Source organism: Suricata suricatta, chromosome 1 (assembly GCF_006229205.1).
Source record: "Suricata suricatta isolate VVHF042 chromosome 1, meerkat_22Aug2017_6uvM2_HiC, whole genome shotgun sequence".
Lineage (NCBI taxonomy): Eukaryota > Metazoa > Chordata > Mammalia > Carnivora > Herpestidae > Suricata > Suricata suricatta.
Genome location: NC_043700.1, coordinates 127,984,995 through 128,011,924, shown reverse-complemented (window position 1 = coordinate 128,011,924; position 26,930 = coordinate 127,984,995). Strand labels below are relative to the sequence as shown.

The 26,930-nt window shown below is 37.2% G+C and overlaps 1 protein-coding gene across 3 annotated transcripts in view; it reads right to left on the bottom strand.

The window, feature by feature from the left end:
* WDFY3 (WD repeat and FYVE domain containing 3) overlaps positions 1-26,930 on the bottom strand; it is a 251,559-nt gene that overhangs the window by 168,133 nt on the left and 56,496 nt on the right. For all 3 annotated transcript variants that reach the window (XM_029943745.1, XM_029943751.1, XM_029943756.1), the window contains exon 3: positions 7,973-8,183. In XM_029943745.1, coding sequence (XP_029799605.1) covers positions 7,973-8,152 — 180 coding nt within the window. In that variant the 5' untranslated portion in view covers positions 8,153-8,183. The remainder of the gene's footprint in view (positions 1-7,972; positions 8,184-26,930) is intronic.

The window sequence follows — 26,930 nt, the reverse complement described above, 5'->3', positions numbered from 1 at the left end:
TTATGGAAAAAGAGTTATATTCTAGCTACTAATTCAAACTGAATAGCTATTGCTTCTTTGACGTAAACAATTTTTAGTGCAGTGATTCATTCTTTCATTTCTTCACTCATAAATATTCATTGCTCTCCTGCGTATGCCCGCAGTATCTGGAGTCATGAGCACAAAGGTAAAGAGAGTTGTGAATACACAGGTAAATGAAGCAAAGAGGATTCCTGCACTCATGGAGCTCACTTTTTACAGGAGACAAACATTAAGAATGAAAATTACTAGTGATACGCTCTAAAAGAAGTAAACAGGGTCATGGGAGGGGAATGCCTGCCTGTTGTGGGGACAGTCAGAGAAGGTCTCTCTGAGAAGACGCTGACATGAAAGGGTGACAGTGAATGACAAGTCACAATCCAGAATGCCTGAGAGAGAGGGTCCGGGCAGGGAGAAGAGCTGCAGTACGACCTCCAAATGGACGCGAGACTGGGGTAGGTGAGGAATTGAGAGGCTGCGATGTGTTTTAGGAGATGGAAAATGTGCAAGATAAGGCAGCAAAGAAGAGAGTACATTTTTCTGTGATTAACTTCAACAATTAACTCCAAAACTATTAGGTACGTATTTAACCACCTTCCACCAATAATGGTATTTCCTGTAAATACACAATGCTTCAGTCATGTACTCAAATGTGTGCTACAGGGGATAGAATATGGAGCTGGGAGCCAGAGGAGGCTTGGATTCTTCTCACCCCCAGAGACTACTGATCCAATTTTTCTGGTTCTCCATTTCCCCATCTGCCAAGGAAGAGAACCAAGCAAGAGACTGACAGGTAATACATTCATCTCAGAATAAATGAATTCTACAACATACACATGAGATTCGTAACTCAGAATAAAAAAAAACAAACCAACAGCAGTGAGGAACAAACATGTTGTCTAGCAAATTCAATGAAAAATAATAGTTACCAGGAAATGAGCATTTATAACGTGCCTAACACTATTCAAATACTTGACAGGTAATGCTATTTAAATCTAATAAAATCTTATGGATAAGGAAACTACTAAACCTTAGAGAAGTTAAACAATTTAAGCCAGGAGGTGGTGGAGACAGAATTTAAAATTAGGTCTAATTCCAAGCCATGCCCTTAATCGCTCAGTACTATGTTGTCTCAATTAAACCCTATCACTGTCACCACACAGAGTTTCACATTAAGAGGGGCACAGCATGGTTAGACTCCTTTCCAGAAGAGTCATTTTCAATATCCACCTGAATTACAGAAAGTTTCCTGGCATTTCCTCATCTAAATATTTCTGACATACTCAGGGAGAACAAATTTAAATAGTGTTATTTAATGGCATGCACAAGACAGAAACACAATATATGTTTGCTGCTGAATGAACCTATTCAAATAAAAATGTATTAAATATGACTAATAAAAGTGAATTTGGAATTTTTATAAAGTCTTCTAAAATGGTGTTTCCTTTCCCAAACATATGTGATATCTAAAATTAAGTTACAGAGTAATGACCATCAGTAGTCCTGGGATAATCTTCCATCTGTATAATGGATCTTAAAAATTAACAATGAAGATAAGATTGCTTTTTTCAACTTGTAATATTTGAAATATTAATATCAGTAAGTAATAGAAATGAATAGGGAAACAGGTATATCCTCCTCGTTTCTAAGAAGAACCAAGTTTAGGAGAAAAGAAACTGAGATGTCTCAGTCCCTTCTCTCCTTTGAGATATGCCTGCCTCATGAGAACATGCACTCTGATCTGCTCTGCATGGGGCTTGCAACTCCCATTGGCAGAATGGGGTAAGAACATATAGCTATTTCAGATGTGAATTTAGCAACTTCTTTGTGGCACAGACCTAAGCTACATTCTCCAATAACAACTGTATTGGTATTACAGAATAAGTACTAAGCTGTATGTATGTAAATACAAAGCTGTGAAAATGTAAAGAGTTCACCTGTCTGACTCCAGATCTCTCATTTGGTTCTAAACTTGTGTATTCTTCCTTTAAAGGCAACAACTTAAAAAGTAAAGGTCAGGGCAGCTGGGTGGCTCCGTTGATAAAGCCTCTGACTCTTGATTTTAGTTCTGGTCATGACCTCTTGGTTCGTGGCACTGAGCCGCACGTTGTGCCCTGTGCTGACAGCATGGAGCCTGCTTGGGATTCTCGGTCTCCATTCTCTCTCTGCCCCTCCTCAACTCACACTCTCTCTCAAAAATATAAATTAAAAAAAAAGATAAAATAATAAGGTCACTTGTAAGGGATAAAAAAAGAAAAACAACATATTCAACTTAGGTGCTTCTCAAATATAAATAATTCAAAAACAAAGGAAGTTTCTAAAAGAAGATCGAGTTATAAGATTATATTTTAAAAGACAAAATGACGTGGGGCACCTGGGTGGCTCAGTTGGTCGAGCATCTGACTTCAGCTCAGGTCATGATCTTGCAGTTCAAGAGTCTGAGCCCGCCATCAGCCTTTCTCTGCAGTCAACACAGAGCCCACTTCGGATCCTCCATCCCCTTCTCTCTCTGGCCCTCCCTTGCTCACTCTCTCAAAAATAAACAAACATTAAAAATAAGTAATAAAATAAAACACACAATGATGTATGAAAACATATGCCATGGTAAAATACAATGGCGGTTAATTTTTAGATGTCTAAAACATCATTCATTTAATAGCTTAAACCAAGTATTTTCTCAATAAGCTCTGTTCCTACGACTAAAACAGTTAATTGTTTTTAAGAATGCTGGATAAATGTTACTCAGGTATTCTCAGACTCCGCCAGCATCTTTCAGATGGAGAGAATCCGTGAGAGTGAGGACAGCAGCAGCCTCCTTGCAGGACTGTGATGGCGACCATGGGAGGCAGCTGACGACCTCAGCATGAGCTCTGGCCCAGAAAAAGGATTCAACACATGTCATTTCTCAACCTGTGTCCTTTAAAGTCAAAAATCACATATTGAAATAACACTACTGAGCACATTTTAAAAATGATTCTGTAGATAGATGCATGTCCATGTCTAACAGTAAGCAATATGGTTTATTTGCAGTTTGGCACGAATCAAGCAGTCCCAAAAATTGATAGTACGATTCACTTTTAGCAATCATGGTAGGAATTCTAGAGCCCTACTGAGTTATTCTTTCATCAAACCTACTTCTTCGCAGTAGAGAGTGTTCATGTGTAAATGGTTGAACACTAAATAAATATGGCTATATATTTCAAAACTTAATGGATGGGATGTCTTACCTGAGGACAATTTTAGTTTGTTAGTAATAATCCAATAAAAACTATTTATATATTTTTTAAATTGGTCACAATGTTCCAGAAATAACTTCCAATCTTTTCATTAGTTAAAAGCTGACTGACCTTTATGATATTTAAATCACTCACTATATTAGAGGCAATGCATATCTATGTGCTTTTACTCAGGCAATGAAAAATGTTTGACTTGACACAGGCCAATGGAACAGAACACACAGAAATGGACCCACAACTATATGGCCAACTAATCTTTCACAAAGCAGGAGAGACTCTCCAATGGAAAAAAGATAGGCTTTTCAACAAATCTGGGGAAACTGGGCAGCAATATGCAGAAGAATGAAACTAGACCAATTTCTTACACCATACACAAAAATAAATTTAAAGTGGAGGAAAGACCTAAATATGAAACAAGAAACCTTCAAAATTCTAGAGCAGAACATAGACAGAAAGCTCATTGACCTGGGCCTTAGCAACTTCTTACTAGACACATTGCCAGAGGCAAGGGAAACAAAAGCAAACATGAACTATTGGGACCTCATCAAGATAAAAAGCTTCTGGACAGTTAAAGAAACAATCAACAACTATAAAAGACAGCTGTGGGATGACAGAAGTTATTGGTAAGTGAAATATCTAATTAAGGGTTAGTGTCCAAAATACAAAAAGAACCTAGCAAACTCAACACCCAAAAAACAAATAATCAGTGAAGAAATGGGAAGAAGAAATGAATAGATACTTTTTCAACGAAGACATCCAGATGGCTAACAGACACATGAAAAGATAGATGCTCAACATCACTCATCATCAGGGAAACACAAATCAAAACTATGATGAGATACCACCTCACACCTGTCAGAATGGCTCAAATTAACAACACAAACAACAAATGTTGGCAAGAATGTGGAGAAAGGGGAACCCTCTTGCACTGTTGGTGGGAGCAAATTGGTGCAGCCACTTTGGAAAATGGTATGGAAGTTCATCAAAAACGTTAAAAATAGAACTATCCTATGATCCAGCAATTGCACTACTAGGTATTTACTCAAAGGACACAAAAATAAATATCTGAAGGGGCACACATGCCCTGATGTTTATAGCAGCACTATCAACAACAGCTCAACTATGGAAAGAGCCCAGATATTCATTGACTAATGAACGGATAAAGATGTGGATTGTATAATGGAATATTACCCAGCCATCAAAACAAATGAAAACTTGCCATTTGCAATGATATGGATAGAAGCAGAATGTATTATACTAAGCAAAATAAGTCAGTCAGAGAAAGACAAATGATTTCACTCATGTGGAATTTAAGACACAAAACAGATGAACACATGGGAAGGGGTAAAAAAAAAAGAGAGAGAGAAAGAGAGAGAGAGCACATGCAAGTGAGCGAGCAGGAAACAAACCATAAGAGAACTGAGGGCTGATGGAGGGAAGTAGGTGGGGGATGGGCTAGATGAGGGATGGGCATTAAGGAGAGCGCTTGTTGGAATGAGCACTGGGTGTTTGTTATATGTAAGTGAAGAATCACTGAATTCTACTCCTGAAGCCAATATTGCACTGTATATTAACTAAATTTTAAATACAAATTTGAAGAAAATTTTTAAATTAAAAAATAATAAAAACTTGAAAGAAATGACAACACAGAACACAAGAGAACTAAATCCAACAGTCTAAGCAATACAGCATCTCAAGTCTGCTTTAAAAAAAAAAAAACAAATATTGATATGATTCGAAGCCTCATGTGGGCTGGCTATAGAAGACTAACTGATGAAATACATAGAATACATATAGAGAATATTACTTATTAATTTATGTTAATATCCGAGAACTGCCCTAACTATTCTCCACATTATCATCATCTTGTAAATGTGTATAAGCCTGAGAGAAGGAAATTACCTCCAACTATTCAGTAGGCAATAGTACACCATGACACTGAGGTAAAACAAAAATAAAAAGATTGAAAAAAGAAACAACTTCCCAGAACGGATTCCAATACAATTAATGACTGTTACTTCACCAGGGCCTGAAAAAATGGCTTGTCCATAATCATTTCTCTCCCTCGCTTTCAAAACAGCTATTTTAAACCTTTTCTCACCTCTCCTCGTGTTGCTACTCTATCCCCTCCCTGCATCATTCTCAGCCTCTTATTTCATAGATTTAAAAATTTAACATCCTCTAAATGTATTAATGTTTGCACCCTCTCTCCTATTCTACCCAACCGGATGGGTAATACGTGACCTGATCTCTTACTATGCTCCTCCTTCTACTCCTGCCCGTCTGCCTCACCAGTCAGCAAAACCTTAACCCTAATCAATGTGTCTGTCTGCCTCCTCTACTTTTACACTGGTGCTACTGAGTGCCTGCAAGAGAAAAATCACACACCCACAAAGATATGATCCAGTAGAAATTTATCATCTCCAACTTACACTGGACCCTCAATATCCTTTAATTCTTTTACTATCCCTTTCAACTATCCCTCTTCCCTTTCATTAATATTCCAAACCATCACAACTTCTTAAGCCTCCTAACTCAACTTACTCCAAGGCTCTTAACAGACCACATCTTCTGTTGATGACTACAAGAAATCGAGGTCATCAAGCAGTATCTTATTCAACTTCCCACCTCCTTAACTACAATTATATTCACACCCAACAAGAAGTGCTCTCCTCTAGGTTGAAATAAGTGTCGTTCTCCTCCTGAAGGCTCAGCTGCCCCCTATAATTTGACTCCATGCTCTCTTGCCTCAATCACTCCTGGAAATTTCACTCTTGGAAATTTCCAAATTTCTTCCTTTGGTGGTTTCTTCCCTTCTCTTTATGAGCCGGGATTTCCTTCATCTTTACAAACAAAGCAAAACACTAGAAATATCCAAAAGAAAAAGAAAACACCACCTTCTTGTAGCCAAGTTCATATCCATCCCTTTTGTTCTCTTTTCTTTCAAATTTCTATAAGCCTAGTATATAGTTACGTCTCTTTTCATCTCCCATTCACTCCTCAACTCATTGTTTTATGGTCCACCATTTTAATAACTTACTTACTACTCATTCTCTTCTTACATTTATCTTTTGAGCTCCATAACCACCCCCTCCTGATCCCTGTTGTACTGACTAGCTCCTATTCTGTATTCTGTATGGGTTCCCCTCCTTTCATTAGACATTCATACTCTCCATGGTTCATCCTTAGCCATTGCTCTTCTCACTTGGCAGTATAAGCCATGAGTAATCTCTTTCTCCTTCCAGGGTTTCAACCATCCCATCTGTGCCAGAGTCCAAAAAGCACATACCCAGCCAACTCCCCTACCTGAGCTTCTAATTGCCTACTGAATACATCCACATGGGAAGCTTGCAAATAGTTCAGGCTCAATGATCCACACTGAATCTATCTTTTAAATCTTTCTTTCTCAGCTACTAAGAAAAACATTCACCCAGTTTCCCGAATTAGAAACCTAGGAGAAAGCTTGCCATGGTCCCTTCTACTCTCTGATTCTATTGCTTAAAATACTTCATTGGCCCTGCATGCCTCCAGATTAGCCCCTAATACAACATGTAAACCCACCATGACATGTCTCCTATCAATCTTGACAGTCTTATTTTTGTTCTTCCTCATAAATCAATTTCTTGGACTTCTTATAGATGCTGGCACATATTAAAATGTTTGTTGACTTTTATCTTAACTCATACTTCAGCCTCTTACACTAATTACCTTCTTTGTTAATTTAGTCCAGTTAATTCCAATTGGGCTAATGCTTATCTTTTAATGCCTCATGAATCACATTACATTCTTGAAGGAGACTTCCCCGGATCCTCACAGACTTAAGAACAACTGTCTTCCCAGGAGTGTCCTTCAGTGCCAAAAAAGCTAAAAGTCACTCTTTGGCAGTGGAGAGTGGTGGGGCATCTAAAAGCCCTATGGAACCACCTGACTTTTTAAACAAGGTACTTGTATACCTTTGATAAAAATGTAAAAGTTATTTTAAATATCCCCACCAAGATTGCTACATATAATCAACTTGACAAAATATATTTAAAAATTAACTGTATTTAGGGGCACCCAAGTTGTTTAAGCTTCTGACTTTGCCTCAGGCCATGATCTCACAGTCCATGGGTTTGAACCCCACATCGGGCTCTGTGTTGACAAATGAGAGCCTGGACCCTGCTTCGGATTCTGCGTCTCCTTCTCTCTCTACTCCTCCTCCATTCATGCTCTGTTTCTCAAAAATAAATACAAGTTAAAAAAATTTCTTTTAATTAACTCTATTTAGAATCCCTAGGGCCTAGATCTACCCTCTTTCAAATACTCTTACAGAAAACCAGCCAAAGAACAAGCAAACTGAGATGATTTGGTAAAGTGTACAAAACACCTGGCGATTACACTATTTGGCATAATAAACCATCATTGCAAAAAACAATGGAAATAACAAGTGGTAATTTACAACTATCCCTCTTCCAAAATTCAACCCAACCATTATAAGAACATTTTACAGAATGCTCAGTCTTCCTTTCATCTGTTAGAACTAAATGGAGTTCACCCTGACCCAGGTCTCAGATCAAGTCACATGGCTTGAAAGCAAATTGAAAGTAAGGTATGAAAGCATCAAGCCTCTTAAAAATCTCATTCTATCATTTTCTTCCTACCTGTGATTTATTAGAACCTTAAAATTCCTGCAGTGCCACCCAGTCCGGGAGCACCTGGGTCTGGCACCATGGACTTACCCTGTTAAACACTGGCAGCATCATGTACAGCTTCTCCTCTTGTTCCTTCTGAGTCATGTGCCGGGGAGGGTGACACAGCTCCGTGAAGAGGCGGCGGAGGTGCATCAGTCCTAAGGCGTTGTCTTGGGGGCTGCACTCCTCCTGCCTCGGTCGCCCCATGATCCTCTTCACCATGTTCATCTTGGCTGGTGGGTGATAAACTCTTCTAATTCTGTGGGGAGATGTTCAAACACAGACAGTCAAAATGTCATCATCCTGAACAGGTCAAGAGCTTAGAAAAAGTCTGAGAAAACACAGAATTTTCTATTTGAAATGTATCTTCTACTACTTTAAATAGAAAAGGTATAGAGGCAAAAGTAATTTTGATAAGTGTCCCTAATTGACAAATTAGGAATCCTGGCACCCAATATTCCTACTGGCTTCGGCACAATTTGTATAAAATGTAAAATGTTAACTGAACAAATATCAAAGGTTTCCAATTCAGTCAGTCATAGGGAACACGTATCTCACTATTAATACGTTGCTTAATAGCTGAGTATATGTAAAAGAATGAAGACTAGAAAGTTCACCCTCAGCTCAAACATCAAAACAGCAACAACAACAAAACCCTACACCCAAAACATGTAACTTTCTATTTTTTTTTAAGTTTATTTATTTATTTTGAGAAAGAGAGAGAGAATATCCCAAATATGCCCTGCCCTGTCAGCGCGGAGCCTGATGTGGGATCAAACCAACGAACCATGAGATCATAACCAGAGCTAAAACCTGACCATCACCTGACCAAAAGTCGGATGCTTAATTGACTGAGTCATCCAGGTGCCCCTGAACCTTGCTATTTTTAATTATTTAATTTTTTTTCTAGATGAAGGATTGCAGTTTGTGTACCCATTTGAAAAGTCTATTATTTTATAGTTCAAAAACATGCAGATTAAAACAAATGATATCTCAATATATTTTACAAATCATAAGACAGTAAAAATTTTTCATAAGACTATTTTTTCCAAACTGTACTTTGAAACCCTTTGGTAGGTCATGTTAATTCATTTAGTGGATCATGATAAGCATTTAAAAAAATGAGACTGAAGATATTGGAACACATATAGTACGGTTGATTATTATTTCATGAAACATATTTTAGGTAATTCATGCATACCAAATCACAACAGAAAATGTATCCCTGGCTAGAGCTGCAGTTAAGAAATAAATAAACCAACCACTGGGTTACAACAGGTAGTGGAATCAATAACACTAAGCATTCAGGAAGCATTATCAGCCCTTTCCAACCACCACTAACTGCGCCAGCAATTAGCTAATTTCAGACACCAAAACCGGGTATCTTACAAAAGAAACCAGGAAACCTGGGAGGACATGATGAATATACAGAACTTTGACAAAAAGCAATTTGCTTTTTAACCTACAGAAAAGCAGGAATAACCTGAAGATTCACTTTTAATTTTGCTGCATAACCACATAAGCCAGGAGACCATTTCTTAAGAAATGAAAGATTACTGAAAGGCTAGAGCTTTACTTACCAAACTTCTGTCCACTAATTTTTAAAACTCTTAAGAACTGGCATCTTAAATATGCTTGCCCTGGAGGATCTTGAGTGAATTCCGTATTTGGCAACGGGTACATGGTTATACAGTCTAGCTGACTGCAACAGGAGGCATGGGGTGACTCACGTCAGGTGGGGAGTAGACAGAACCGTGCCTAGAACTCATCTGTGTTGAGTGGCTGCTGTGCGCAGGGCACTCAGTGTGCTTTAAGGGGTCCAACCATGGGGCAGGTGCTCCAACACACAGGCAAAGGGCCAAGAGAGGCTCTAAACCACAAAACGACACACAAAAGGTAGTCTAGTTCAAAGCTGTTTAATGTATTTCTTTCTTGGAAAATACGTTAAGTCCTCCAATGACAATGGTATCAACAAATATATTCAAAAAGCTTATGTATATAGTCTGTGTTATATACAGTCCTGGAGAGCCCCAGAACAAAAACAAAATTTGAAGTAAATTTTTAAGCTTTTGATAATTAGCTAACATTTTAGATTATGCTTATCTCTGCCTTTTTTCCTTAGCCCATAGAGTTAATAATCTAGACAGACCTGGAGAGGATTTAGGAGATTCACTTTCCTCTAACACTTCAAAAAGTTTTGTTAAGCAAGAGATCCCAGCTTTCCAAGGGATCTATGTCATTTTTTAAAAAGTCAAGTAGCACTCTAAATTAGAGCTTCAAAGTACTTTTAGACCTTCTCCTTTGCTCTTCATTCTAACTTAAGCAAGGGGATGGAAGAGAGGATTAACTCCACCTTTAAGTGAGGCCCTGACACAAGAGCAACTTGCTCAGAATCTCACAGTCATAAAGAACGGAATGAGTTCTCTGACCATCTCCTGGCCAAGTACCCTTCCGGTGTACTCATATTCATGTGCCTATTTTAAATTATTCGATTCTTGAAAACTGAGACTCTAGCAGGTTTATTTAGCACCAAGAAGCAGTTACAATGGGAAAGAATCTTTTTGATTTTTCTTAAAAGTCTAAACTAACCAACTTTCATTTAAAAAAAAAAAACCCACACAATCACATACTGACAAACATTAACTAGATGTAATAAAGCTATTGTACTATTGTTACTTAAGATTTATCTGATACAAAAGGATATGTATCAATCAGGTAAGTAGGTTTACTGGGATTTCTCACTGAGATCATTGCAGTAATGGAAAAAATTCAGATTCTTCTTTTTCTCCAAACACACTTAGCATATTAGATTGCTTATTTCCACCCCAAATTTGTATTTAAAGTGGTATTCAGAACAAGAACTATCATGTTTACAATACTCCTCAGCAGTGAAAGACTAAAAAGAATAAGCACTTTTTAGTCAAACCTGTACAAATACACCCACATGAAACAGGTAACTTCAGGTGAACCCCCTTGAATCCCAGGTTTCCCTCATCTGTTAAAATCTTTCCTCACAGCCTTTTTGTAATGCATACTAAAAGAACTTCATTTCTATTACGCGCCAAGCACATTAATTACATTCAACAATTCTTTTTTCTTCCTTTATAGCTTAATCATGAAACATTTAATCCTTTTCATTTACATTTTTAGTAATTTCAGTAAGGAAGGAAAATAGTTTAAGCCTTTACAGTACTGTTTTAGAGATTTACACAATGATAAAACATTAACAAAATATTTATTCCTTTGTTAGATGCTCAGAAAGAGGCTTTTATAAAGTAATATAGATGAGATATGCAAAATACAATAATAATAAGGACATACCACAGAATGATTATTTTGGAGATAATGTTATTAAAGGTTCTCAAAATATTTATAAAGATTATTCTTTATAAGAACTGGTTTTCTAATACAAACCCTATTTTGTTTCACAAGGGAAAAGTGTTTGTACTGCCATCCTGCCAACAGGGGGTTATTTAAATAGCAATGAGATAATTACTGCATGAGCCCAGACAGTATTTCTTAGTCTAATCTCTTGTGTTCATGCTTGAAAATCCCAGATACTTTAACCTTCTCCCCACACCCCAACCCGCCAAGTCTTTAGAAGTTCTGCCATTATTTAAATTATAGAAGTGTATAAAACAAATAGCCTAAACTTAAAAAATGTATTTGTCAAGTAACTAGCTGCCTCTGAGTTGCTCAGCTAAAAGCTTAAAATAGCTTTTCTAAATAGCCCCTAACTCCACAAGAGAAAAAACAAATAGCTCACATTGCTAAAAGAAACCAAAGAATTACTAGCAACTTCTCAGCTTTTAATTTTGTTCTTAAACTTTCTGTGAAAAAAATCCGATATTTTTCCCTCACTGTAAAGAGTACAAGCAAAATTTCTTACACTTTCGAAGAGTAAAGGACAAAACTTGAAGAGGTTCCCCATAAACTGGGTCTATAACCCAACAAACTAACATATAAGTACACTGAAAAAGACCTACAGATACAGTCCTAAGTTAGAATTTAATTTTTCTGCCTGTCGAAGCATTTTTTGCCTTACAAGGACACTCGTTTCCAGATTATAGCCTCATCTGTAACATATTATAAGGCCAGCCACCTCACTTACATGGCAAAATATAATGACTTAAGACCTATTCCCAATATCTCTTCATCCTTCCCAGCCCATCTGTACACTCATCATCCATATGTACACTGGACAGTTTCTCAAAGCATCTTTTGCTGTGCTTAATTTTCTCTCATTATAGACAAAAGCATATTCCAAAGTCAAAAGCAACTCCCCTCCATTTAAGAACATTTCACATAGATTTCCAGGACAAGTAGCCACTGTTGGCATCTCCCTGACACCATCTTTGAACCCCTCCTTCTAAGAGCCTCTACTGCTCTTTTGAGAGCTCCAAAGCAAATGTACTCTAACAGTTAGATGGCAGATTGTCTGAAGCGGTGAATAAGTGTAATTCTATTATGTTAGGAAATAAATAAAGGTTGTAGGCTGACCCGACATCCCCAGCATTCTCTGAAAGTGTATTTTCATGCAAACCGGGTTCTAAATTTTGTAGAAGACTCACGAAAGAATACAGCACGATGCTTCTGTAGTTGAAGATTGCCTTATGCTGACACAGCTTTGCATTCTACATACGTCCACTAAGTTCTAGTCCCAGTCATTCGGCTCTGTCACCGTTTATCGGTGTCCTCCGTGGACGAGAAAGTGCAGGGGGGACTGACCTCAGAAGTTAGATGTATATCAGCAGGCTATAACCCTAAACCTACCACCAGTAGGAATTTCTCGATTTCTCAAATTTTGAAATATTTTGAATTGTGATATCTCACTCTAAGATCCTGATTTTCAAAACATCTGCCTTTTTTACTCCCTAAAGCTGTGGTCTTTACTGAAAATGATATAGGTCTGAAAGTCATTTATATAACAAAAGGAAGGGGCCTATCAGAGAAGGTATAAAGGTAAAATAAAATTTTATTATTCTTTTTCTTAATTAACATACAGTGTTAAATTGGCTTCATGTACACAATATAGCAATTCAACAATTCTATACATTGCTCACCAAGATTAGTGTACTGTTGGGGCACCTGCATAGCCTTAGTCAGTTAAACATCTGACTCCTGATTTAGACTCAGATCATGATCTCAAGCCCCACACTGGGCTCTGCATTGACAGTGTGGAGACTGCTTGGAGTTCTCTCTCTCCCTCTCTCTCTCTGCTTCTCCTCTGTTCACACGTGTACTCTCTCTAAAACATATCGTTAAAAAAATAAAAAAAGATGAGTTGTACTCTCTTGATCCCCATCACCTATTTAAAGTTTTTTTTTTTTAATGTTTATTTTGAGAGAGAGAGAGAAAAAGAAAAAACAGGGCATAGCAGGGGAGAGGCAGAATGAGGGACACAGAATCTGAAAAAGGCTCCAGGCTCTGAGCTGCCAGCACAGACCCCAATGTGGGGCTGGAACTCATGAACCATGAGATCATGACCTGAACCAAAGTCAGATGCTCAAGTGACTGAGCCACCCAGGCGCCCCAATCCCCATCACTTATTTAACCCATCACACCTAACCTCGTCTCCAGTAACCATCAGTTTGTTCTCTATAGTCATGAATTGGTTTCGTTTTCTGTGTTTTGCTTCTTAAATTCCACATGAGTGAAATCATATGGTATTTATCTTTCTCTGACTTATTTCACTTAGCACTCTATCCTCTGGCTTCAACCATGTTGTTGCAAATGACAACATTTCACCTTTTTTACGGTGGAGTAATAACCCATTGTATACATACACCACACCTCCTGTATCCATTCACTTATGGACAGACGCCAGGGCTGCCTGCATGTCCTGGCCGTTGTAAATAATGCTACAATAAACAAAGGGGTGCATATATCTTTTCAAATTAGTGTTTTCATTTTATTTGGGTAAATACCTAGTAGTGAAACTACTGAATCATAGGGTATTACAATTTTTAAGTTTTTTGAGGACCCTTCATATTGTTTTTCATAGTGGCTGCACCAGCTTGCACAGCATACAAGCGTTCCCTTTTCTCCACATCCTTGCCAACACTTGTTATTTCTTGTGTTTTTATTTTAGCCATTCTGACAGGTGTGAGGTGACCTTTCATTGTGGTTCTGCATTTCTCTGATGATTAGTGATGTTGAGCATCTTTTCACTGGCCCTCTGTATGTCTTTGTGGAAACATGTCTACTCGTGTGTCTTGCCCATTTTTAATTGTATTAATTTTTTGGTGTTGAGTTGTACTAGTTCTTTATATGTTTTGGATTTTTTTTAAACTGTTACTCAGGTTTTTTTTTTTTAAGTTTATTTACTTTGACAGAGAGAGCAAGTGAGGGAGGGGCAGAAAGTGAGAGGGAGAGAGAGAGAGTCCCACACAGGCTCCACACTGTCAGTACAGAATCTGATGCGGGCTCAAACTCACAAACCATGTGATCATGACCTGAGCTGTAACCAAGAGTTGGATGCTTAACCGACTGAGCCACCCAGGTGCCTCGATATATTTTTGATATTAACCCCTTATATATATATAGCATTTGCAAATATCTTCTCCCATTCAGTTGGTTGTCTTTTTATTAAGTTGACTGTTTTGTTTATTTTGGTGTAATCTTTGTAAATCAATTCTTAATTGATCTGAGAATTGTTTTTAAAGTAATAATCGTAATGCTATATTGTGAATTAATTAGATGAATGACAACAATGTCATAAAGGGATAGGAGGGAGGAATTAGGAATAATGTAATAAGATACCTGTATTATACCTATAGTGTTACTTGTAGGCAGAGAAAGATTAGTAAAAAAAATGCATACTGTAAGGCAACCGCTAACTTTTTTTTAAGTAAAAGTAATTGATATGCAGAGAGGAAATAAAAAGAAATCATATAAAATGCTCAGTTAAAACCAGAAAAGGCAGAAGAGGGATGGGGGAAACAAAGAACAAATGCAACAACCAGGAAAATTAAAAATATGACAGATATGAACCTAACTCTATCAGTAATCACTTTAAATCTGAATAGTCAAAATGCACCAATTAAAAGACAAGAGAATGTCACAGTGGATTAAAAAACACATCCCAACTATACAGTGTCTACGAGAGAGTCATTTCAAATATAAATACAGTAAAGCCCTGGATTGCAAGTAACTTGTTCTGTGAGTGTCCCACAGATGAGCAAACATTTCTAATAAATTTAACTTGACAAATGAGTGATGTCTTACCAGTAGTACATGATGCTGAATGTCACATGATCACATCTGAGCCAATGGTTCTTCCCTCCCTCCCTCCTTCCTTCCTTCTCTCTCTCTCTCTCTCTCTCTCTCTCTCACTGCGGGGACTGTGGATGACAGTCTCCATGCTTGGATGCTTGGTCTCAGGCTGTGGTGTCTGGCAGAAATCAGTGATTTTTCAGAACACTGGAAAGTGCCCACAACTGGCACTGATATATTTTTTTGTCACTTCAAAGCACCTTTGCTTTTCCATATAAGAGTAAGCTTAGGAATGCTTTGCTTCATTCTAGGTCAGGCTGCCTGCACAGATTGACACTTTCCTCTGCTGCCTTACTGCCAGTTACATTAAATACAGTATATGACAAGTTTATTAATACTGTACTCAACATCCGTTAGTGATAGTGAAAGTCATCTTACACTATAACCCTTCTTTCTGTTGACTCCCTCACACCAGCCATGAAGGTTTTCACAGGTAAGTGCAGGTTAATTTGTTTATTTTTCCTTATATTTTTATTATTTTGTGTTATATTACAATATTGCAATCATTTTTATATGAATATTTTTGGGGTTTGGAATGAATCATCTGAATTTCCATTATTTCTTATGGGGAAATTTGCTTTAATATACAAGTGCTTTGGAGTACAAGCATCTTTCCGGAATGAATTATGCTCACAAGCCAAGGTTTTACTGTAATCAGATACGTTAAAAGTAAAAAGATGGAGAAAGATACACAATGCTAACTTCAAAAGAAAGCTGAAGTAGCTGTATTAGAAAATAGTCTTTAGAACAAGGGAAAATATCAGAGATAAAGAGGGGCATGACATACTGACAAAAGGGTCGATTCTCCAAGAAGGTAATAATCCTTAACATACATGAGTCTAACCAAGAGTATCAATCTACGTGAAGCAAAAACTGACAGAAGCAAAGGGAGAAAGAGACAAATTCACTGTTAGCGTTGAGACTTAACAGCCCTCCTACAATAACTGACACATCAGGGATCAGGTGTGCAGGAAATCAATACAGTTTACTCAACAGTACCATCAATCAATCGGATCCACAGTTGATATTTATAGAACACTCCATCCCACAAGAGAATACACATTCTTCTCAAACTCATATGGGGCATACTTCAAGATAAATCACACATTGTGCCATAAATACACCTTAAAAATTTCTAAAGAACAGAAATCATACAAAGTATGCTCTAAAATCACAATGGAATTAAACAGGAAATCAGTAACATAAGATAGCTAGAAAGCCCAAATATTTAAAATTAAATAATACCCCCTTATTTTATTTTATTTTATTTTTTTTGAGCAACAGAGAATGCACAAGCTGGGGAGAGCAAAAGGAGTGCAGAGGGAGGGAGGGAGAGAGAGAATGCATGAATGCATGAATGCATGCATGAATGAATGAATGAATCTCAAGCAGGCACTATACTCGGCATGGAGACAAACACAGGGCTTGATCCTAGGACACTGGGGTCATGACCTGAGCTGAAATCAAGAGTTGGACACTCAATCTGCTGAGCCACCCAGGCGCCCCAAATAATGCACCTTTAAATAACACATGGAAGTAGCAAGAAAAATTTACAAACATTTTGAACAAAATGAAAATATAACTTGTCAGAATGTATAAAATACAGTGAAAGTTGTTTTTAGAGAGACATTTGTAGCACTCAATGCATATATTACAGAGAAAAAAAGAGCTAAAATGCTACCTTCGTAAAGGAGAAAAAGAACAATTTAAACTTCAAGAAATGAAGAAAGAAACAAATAAGAGCAAAATTCAATGAAACTAAAAACAGAAAAACAATAGGAGGATAAAAAACTGTTTCTGATCAATAAAATTAGTCTAAATTAGTCTAAATCTCATTAACATGTGACTGGTATTCTTGCCTAGAGCATACCTTCCCTAAAGCTCCTAAATTATCTCCTGAAAAATAAAGGAGATATCATATCACTTCTGATTTAAAATCTCTGTTGATTCCCTTATATTGCCTAAGAATAAATTGAAACACCTTAATCTAAGTACTTAGACACTCTGGTCCCATGAATACTTCCAGCCTCCCCTCTTACAAGGCTACTTCTCCTGCTGTTAATTGTGCCACAGTGAAAGTATTCACCAGCTTGCTGGGTTCTTAGTCCTGTGTACTTGCCTGGTATCCACCAACCTCGCCCCTCCTCCACTTTTCCTAGCGGCCGCACAACACCTCTGAAGTCACTTTTCAGAGAAGCCCTTCTCCAATCTTTAGGCAGAGTGTGCTGTGCTACATTTCATCCTACCATGGCACTTTAATGACATTCTGTTATAGAATAGTCATCATTGGAAAGTAGAGCATAGTGGTTACACAAATTGTGCAATTAACTGCCTGGGTTCAAATCCTAGCTGCAGGAGCTATGTACCTTGGCTAGGTCAGTTACTACCTTTGTACATCAGAATTATCAGAACCTACCTCACAGTGTTTTTCTTATGTAACTTACCAAATGAGTTACCACGTGAAAAGCACCAAGATTAATACGTGGCACAAGAGCTCAGTAAGTGACGGCCATCGAGACTCAGAGACTCCTTCTACTGCCATATACTTATACCGGTATCACTGTTTACTCCCATTAATCTGTAACTTCCTCAATGGTGGGAACCAAATCTTACTTACTATTGTATTGAGTTCACAGTAGATAATGGGTGACTGAATATTAAGATTTACTTACATATGGTCATACATCTGGTAGATGATAACATCAGATTTTATGACCAGATATTCTGAATGTGCTAGCTTTACTACTGCTCACACAGACAAAAATATTTTACGCATAAAATTCTTAAAAACTTATTCTAGTTCTCCTCATCCTATAGAAACTATAATCTTCACAGTTCTTAAACATCTCCAGGAAAAAACAATGGCATCAACAACCACTTACCCTTCAAGTTACCCACTTCCTTAAAGATCATATATCCTTACGTAATTACCAGTATCTTCACTAATCTAAATTCCCTCAAAGCAGTCTGTGCTTCTCAAAGTCCTAATGCCTAGTCAGGATTTAATACACAGTAGAAATGAAGGCATGCACAAGTGATTCCCATAGCTTTTAGGAATAGTATGAATTTCAAAGCTTTTCATGATGTGGCCCCTGCTTAGATTTAACCTTATTCACCTCCCACCTTTCCACTTTACTGAACCTATACCTTGCCTTAAGTAGATCTCCCTGCTGTGCCTTCACACTTCTGTGCCTGCCCACACTCTGAACTTTGGGGGAGGGGGGCTCCAGGCCCCTAATTTACCTATTAATGACCCCTTAAATCCCAATTCAACTGTCCCTCCTATAGAAAACATTACCCAATCTCCCAATTTGACAGAGATGCTCCCTTCTTTGTCCCTATACAATCCTGTGCATATCTATCACAGCATTTTTCACGGTGTTATGTAATTGTTAATTTGGGGTTTTTTTTCCCCAACACTGGACAATAAAAGATTATGGAAGGCAAAGACCATGCCATATTCAACTTTCTCCCATATAGGAGCACCTGGTAGCCCAGTCAGTTAACTGTCTGACTCTTGATTTTGGTTCAGGTCATTATCTCATGGTTCAATGGTTCAGGAGATCAAGTACCGCCTTTGGCTGTGCAATTAACAGTATGGAATCTGCTTGGGATTCGCTCTCCCTCTCTCTCCCTCCCCCCACATGCACCTGGTGCTTTTTCTCGCGTGCGCTCTCTCTCTCTCTCTCTCTCTCTCTCTCTCTCTCTCTCTCTCAAAATAAGTAAATAACCATAAAAAAAAAACACCTCTCCCCCAACATTTAACACCTGGCAAATAAGAGACAGGCAACAAATGACTGTTAAAGAGTAATAAGTAATCAATAAAAGTTTAGAAGCTGAACGAATTGGAGGGCAGCTAAAGCCCAAGGTAAGTTAAGGTGATTTAAAATAGGCCAAAGAAGGGGAAATTTTTCTCTAAATTCCTTATCTGTTTATTTGAAAACAAGAAGGCTTATTAGAAGACAACTTTGTTTTTTATGGTTTGTTTAAATTCAATTCTATTACTTGAAAAAGTAAACAATAACCATATGACCATTTTTGTTCAGAGGTGCTGGGTACCCCAAAATGTATTCTTTTAAGTAGTCAGGGGAAACAGATACAAATTCAGAAAGTAAGAAATGAATGGCAAAGCAGAGGCAGAAGGAACCCAAATCACTTCTAATAGAGTCGGCTGGTAAGCAGCTGATGACAGAACACAAGGCAGGAAGCCAGGATCCTCCACAGGGAATAAACGCATCAACAACAATCCTGAGGCGGAGAAAACATGCAAGAGAGGAAGTCAGCTTACCACTCCCAACAAGTGGTCCCCCATGAGTGGGAATAGACACTGTGATCTGAAAGCAGGGAAAAGGAAAGGACAAACGCAAAAGATGGTGCAGAATTGTACCAGTGAAATCGTACAAATGAAAGACTGATGATATCAATGAAAATAAAATGGGAAAGTGTTGGTTTTTCGCAGACTGACTATACAATGATGAAGGTTTTAATTGTGAATTCCTATACTTTGATTTTTTTCAACGTATCAGAATTCATACATTCAGGTAAATTTTGCTCTACCCGTCAGTTATCTTTGAAGGCTATGAACACATAATGATGCTGACATGGTTCAAAATAGTTTTTAAAATTCCTCTTGAAAGTTGCTTCCAGAGCATTCTAGAAGCTATATCTAAAAATCCGTGTCATCTTGTATCATGTTTTACCAGAAATGGAATTACCACCCAGCTTACTCCTTTGCCTTAGTTTCTAAACTTCTCCCAAATTATTATTACTATTAACTATTACTAAATATCAAATCCTTCCCAAAGACTGAAAATGCACCACTAATAAAAAATGCATTGCAGATGCTGTAGCTGATTATAGGGAAAATGTTCTAAATAGATTCTGAGCAATGGCAAGTGTCTGCTACACGCAAGGCACTGTGAGAGTACCAATCCTCCACGGGAGGGCTCTATTTTTCTAAAATTCCTAACAGATCAGTACAACATCCCTTAAAAGTGACATGGCTGCTTGCAGTGGAATACAGCCAAAACTCTTTGCAAGGCAAAAAATGTTTCTCAAAATCTGTCATATCTCTAATTTTGCAGCTTTGTCTTCTACAATATCTCTCCCCTCATTTTATGCTCATTGAGTATCACCTACCCACTATTCCCTAACCATTACAATTTCAAACCTTTCATGCTTTCCCCCCGCATGGTCCTTCCTCTGCCTGAAATGGCCCAGTTCATGATCTTACTTATTATAGTAACATGATCAATGATTCAAATAAATCCCTACCTCACCCAGATTTCTTTCTGTTCCAGCCACCTAGCTCTGCTTTCAACAGCTTCTATTCACCATGTCCTTGCCACTAGAGCTATTAAGAAAGTAATTTGAAAAACAAAACTTTTTAAATATTTATTGGAAAATACCTTTACAACCTCAGCGTAAGGAAGAATGTCTTAAAAAAATACACATACACAAATTTAAAACCTTATCAAAATTAGTAACTTCTGTACATGAAAAATAAACAGAAAGAAACACGAGCCCCAAGTTGGGAACAAAATATCTGCAATACCTATAATGAAGAAAAAGCAGATGATCTAAATATAAAGAATGGCTACAAATCACTGAGAAAAGCAAACCACCCAATTAAAAAAAATGGACAAAAGACAAATTCATTCAAGAAAATGAATGACCACAAATCTTAAAGGCTTCACCTCATCAGTAATAAAGGAAATAAAAATACAGAATTTTCTAATGGTTTCTTGCACTCTGTGGTAAGAATGTTTGTTCATTTACCCTACGTGTAGTTCTAGGACACGGACTATCATCCACCCATTCCAAATGCACAATATTCATTCTCATCACCTAGAAAAACACGCACTGCCAGATCCACAGGAAGCTTCTGCACCAGGGCTGAGCCTGCAGCCAGCAGCCCACAACCCAGTGTGAGCCCACCTGAGGCTACCTGTCAGCCTACGACAGGCAGAGTGAGAACACACGAGGATTTATGGTCGGTGTCTCCGGGGAACAGGCAGTCCCACTACCATTTCAATAAATTGAACCTGGTTTGAGATCAGTGACCTACATATTTTTTAGAAAATAAAACATGAATTTTTTAAAGTAGATTTTTGTACTCAACTTTTTTGTGTTTGCTACATGACATACTGAAGATGAATTAATAAATGTATTACAGAGGGCTACATGGATGGTTAGGTGGGTAGAGTGAGGCAGGAAATCTTCCTGCTGACACTTTCCTTATTAACTTTTCCATAAATTCCTCAATTCAGCTTAGTTTAAATACTTTATTCATTTATTAGAGATATATGAACAAAACATAAAATTTATAAAATATTTAAAGAAACATGCTTTATAAAAGGTGGTACTGATATGAAATCTTGCGGACAAAAAAATTACTTGTTACTGGATATAACCTTTTGCTAACCAGAGCATTGTTTCCCTTCTAATTTTCTGCATTGCTGTATAAATGAAATATAAAAATGTGTTGACATTCTCCTGAGAAGTACATTCTCACGAATGGGATCAAGGGAAGGAAGGTAAGGAGTGAAGGTGTGACGCGGTGGTAGGAGAGAAGACAAGAATAAGATAACGGTATTTTTCTGTTCTTCCAATACCGACCACACAGAAGAATGATTGCCACAAATAGCCATGTCCTAATTACATCATTTCACTGTTGATCACATGTAGCCTATTTTAAAAAATGCCTTTGGGGAAGAATAAGAGGAGAAATGCTATTCTTAACAGTTAGCTACTTAATACATTTTATAAATCCATCCAAAATATTGACAATATTTTGAATATACTGCTCTGTAATCTGGGGAAATAAGTTACTAAAGTGAATAATTTTGCAGAGTACAACTTAGTTACCATATTTTTCCTATATTAGTTTCATCCTCCTCTTAAAGGGAATGCCAGGTAATGATATATAAAAAACTATATAAAAAACTACTTTAAACAAATTGGCACTGACCTCCTGATAATGTACAGATAACAGTTCCCTAGGTTTGTTGATTTTGTCAAACATTCTATAATAAAGCCTCTCACTATTTTGGGAAAACAAATCTAAAAAAAAGTATTGACTTTTCCTTCAGGACCAGAGGATCAAGCACACCCAGCCATTACGCTCATTCTGCCCATCTCTTTACATGTTTTACAGTGAGCATCTCAACTAGAGCTGGGGAACAAAGCTATAAGCTATACAACCTAAATCTCCCAGCTCAGCCATTTACTAGCAGGCTTAGAGCATTTGGAGGTGAGCATTAAATATAAAAATTGTTTTATTTCAAATATCTAGGCCTTTCAATCTAACTGCTTAAACAGAAAATATAACCTATAAGAAAAAGAGTTTTCTATAAATGAAGGCTATAAAGTTTCATTTTGTTACTTCCTCCTACAAAGTACATGTAACATTCTAAAAATCGCATTTTGGATGGAGCAAGATGCTCTAGGTATGGAAGTGCAGCACACAGACCTGGGATTCAAGAAAATATAGATTACTTTTCAGCTTTATTGTTTTTCTGAAATTATCTAAAAGAAAGTTATTTTACAGTCATCCCAAGACACTTTAGTTGATTTTGCTAAAAAAGCAAAATTTAGCACTTCAAAAAAAAATAAGGAAAAAAAGAGACTCATTAAGTAATTACACTTAATTATATTTAAAGAAATAGATTTGGAATTCTTTTTTTTGTTTTTAAGTTTATTTATTTTTGAGAGAGCAAGAGAGAAGGGCAGGCAGAGAGAGGAGAGAAAATCCCAAGCAGGATCTGCACTGGCAGCACAGAGCCTGACATAGGGCTCAAATCCATGAGACGCTTAACCGACCGAGCCACCGGACACCCTGGATGTGGAATTCTAATACAATTATATTTTAAGAAACTGATCAAGAATTTCCAATACAAATGTTTCATGGCTCATGTTTCTACTTAACATGTTAAACATAATATAAATGTCATTAAGAGGTTACAACAAAACTTGTCAAAACTTAATGAAACTAGAACTTTTCGATTTTTAAAAATGTATTTTTAATATTTTTAAATGTGTATTTATTTTTGAAGGAGAGACAGAGCATGAGTAGGGGAAGGACAGAGAGAGAGGGGGACACAGTGTCCAAGGCATGCTACAGGCTCTGAGCTGTCAGCACAGAGCCCGATGTGGGGTTCGAACCCACAAACCGTGAGATCACGACCTGAGCTGAAGTCGGATGCTTAACTAAGACACCCAGGCACCTCTAGTGCCCCTATTTTCTATTTTTTTAAAGTAGGCTCCATACCCAACATGGGGCTTGAACTCACAACCCTGGGATCAAGAGTTGGATGCTCTATGGACTAAGCCAGCCAGGCTCCTCAAACTATATAAGTATATATTTTGAAAATAAACCTCTGCCAAATCATGGTAATAAAATCAGTGGCTGACTAAGAATAAACAAACTAAAATGTATGACAGCTCAGAAGCAAATGCACTGCTTATATTAGGAACCTAGTATATGATGAAGGTCAGAGGAAAGGATGAGAAACTGACTTCTACCTAAAGCCATATACAAAAGTGGATTCAAGGTGGATTAAAGACCAAATAATGAGTTAAAACTATTAAGAGAAGAAAATAAATGAGGATATCTTTATGAATAAGTAAGAATTTCTTAAGCATAATTCAAGACTACATTATATATGCAAAAATAAAATGAATGTAATCTTATAAAAGATTAAACATTGTGGCTCACCAAAGAACATGATGAACCAAGCAAAAAGATAACATAATGGAAGAAGATATTTGAAATGTCTAAAGCCACAGGGTTTGTAATTTAGAATTTAAAAAACAAAAAAAGAAAAATACAGCAATCTCAATTAAAAAAGATATGAACAAGCAACCTGGAAGGCCAAATGTTAAGAAATGTTTTAATTTATTTAATAATCAAAGAAATGCAGACTGAATAAGGAAATGTCACTTTATACCTCTTAGATTAGTTACAAGCAGTAAATTAGGAAATGACCTGTGTTTTGGGTAAGACCCATATACGTGACTGCAGGAAAAACAAACTGGTAGAGGATCTAAAGGCAGTGTGTGGGGGTTGTTATTCATTTTTTTAAAAATTCAGGTATAATCGACATATAGTGATACATTACTTTCAGGTGTACAATATAATGATGCAACAATTGCATACATTACTTAGTGCTCATTACGGTTAAGTGTACTCTTGATCCCTTTTACCTATTTCACCTACCCCACCCCCTCCTCCTCTCTGGAAACTACCTTGTTTGTTCTTTACATTTAACAGTCTGCTTTTCGGTCACCTTTCTTTGTTCATTTGTTTTGTTTCTTAAATACCACACATGACTGAAATCATATGGTATTTGTCTTTGATTTATTTCACTCAGCATGATACCTTCTAACCCCATCCATGTCGTTGCAATGGCAAGAATTCATTTGTTTTTATGGCTGAGTACTATTCCATGGTGTACACACAAATACACACATACACACACCACCTTCCTTATCCATTCATCCATTGGACACATAAGATTGCTTCCATATCTTGACTATTGTAAATAATGATGCAGTAAACATAAGGGGTTCTTATCTTTTCAAATCAGTGTTTTCATTTTCTTTCAGTAAATACCCAATAGTGAAATTCCTGGGTCATATGTTTCAATTCTTAAATTTTTTGATGAACCTCCATACTGTTTTCACAGTGGCTGCACCTGGTTGCACTCCCACTAATAGTGCATAAGGGTTCCCTTTTACTCCACATCCTTGCCAACACTTGTTTTTTGTTTTTGATTTGCATTTCTCTGATGGTTAGTGATGTTGAGCATCTTTTCATGTGTTTGCTGACCATCTGTGGGTCTCTGGGGGGAAAAAAATATATATATACATATATATTTATGGTGTTTATTTGTATATGTTCTTTAGATTTTTTTTGGATATTAACCCCTTATCAGATATATCATTTGCAAGTATCTTTTTCCATTCAGTAGATTTTCTTTTCGTTTTGTTGATGGTTTCCTTCGCTATAGAGAAGATTCTTATTTTGGTGTAATCACAGTAGTTTTACTTTTTGTTCCCTCTCCAGAGGAGACATATCTAGAAAAATGTTTCTACAGCAGATGTCAAAAAAATTATTGCCTACGTTTCCTTCCAGGAATTTTATGGTTTCAGGTTTTACATTTGTCTTTAATCCATTTTGGGTTTATTTTTGTGTATGGTGTTGGCAACTGGTTCAGTTTCATTCTTTTGCCTGTGCCTGTGCAGTTTTCCCAGCACCATTTGTTAAAGAGACAGTCTTTTCTCCATGGGATATTCTTGCCTCCTCGGTCATCGATTTCCTCTGGGTGCGCTACAAATCCAATGCACTATCCATTGCGCCACAGAGCCTGCACTCCTCTGCCATAGATTAACCATATTAATCGTGGGTTTATATGGACTCCCTAGTCTGTTCCACTGATATATGTGTCCAATTTTGTACTAGTACTATACTGTTTTGCTTACTACAGCTTTGAAGTATGTCTTGAAATCTGGGATTGTGATACCTTTAGATTTGTTCTTTTTGAAGATTATTTTGACTGGTATTTTGTCATACTTCTGTATTTAGTTAAACTAAGACCAAAAAACTGTTTTATAAAAGAACTATACATTTACATTAAGATAACTAACATCTGAGGTGCCTGGGTAGCTCAGCCAGTTGAGCAGCTGACTCTTGATTTTGGCTCAGTCAAGATCCCAGGGTTGTGGCACCACACCCTACATTAAGCTCAACACTGAGCATGGAACCTGCTTGAGATTCTCCCTCTCCCTCTGCCCTTCCCCCCATGCTCGCTCTCGCTAAAATAAATAATATATAAATAATAAATAATGTTTATTATTATACATAATGTAATAGATAAATAATGTTTAAGATAAATCAAATACTAAATAAAAACCATTTCAAGTCTTTTTTTTTTTTTATGTTTTTTATTTTTGAGAGACAGAAACAGTGGGAGCAGGGAAGGGTCAGAGAGAGAGGGTGACACAGAATCTGAAGCAGGCTCCAGGCTCTGAGCTGTCTGCACAGAGTCCGTAGCGGGGCTCAAACCCACTGACTGTGAGATCATGACCTGAGCCGAAGCCTGACGCTTAACTGACTGAGCCACCCAGGCGCCCCTCACGTCTTAGGTTTCAGGTGAACAACATTTAAGTCAGATACAAGTAGGTATTTTTTTCTGAAGTGACTCTAAGCCATTTCTCAATTTAGCCTTTTTAATTCCCTAAAATCTTGATACTTACACATTCCTTAAAGAAGATTTTAACTGCTCTGCAAGTAACAAAAAAATTTACATGTGTAGAGTATTTGGCAAAACTTTTTAAAAAAACACTTGTGATTCTTAGAACGGTACAATGTCTGGATGGACTTGCATCTCCTTGGGGATGAGGGAGTGATTTTTAGCTAGTGATGGTAATCTGGCATGTATAATAAACCTTAAGGAAATAGGATCTGGCTCAGAGAGAGAAGAGCCAGAAGGTCAACTTCCTTCAGATCCAGAAACATTTCCAGTATTAGAGAGAAAAAAGGAAATAAAACTGGGTTCTCTACTACATCAAAATAAATTATGCAGCTTTTAATGGCAAATCTGAGGGTCTTCTAATCCTAAAACAAGACTACCTGTAATCTCCATTACCAAAAAAATCACATTGAGAATACCAAGATGGTTCCATAGTGTTCAATAACCTCGATTTGGCTTTAATAAAAGAGAGCAGCTTC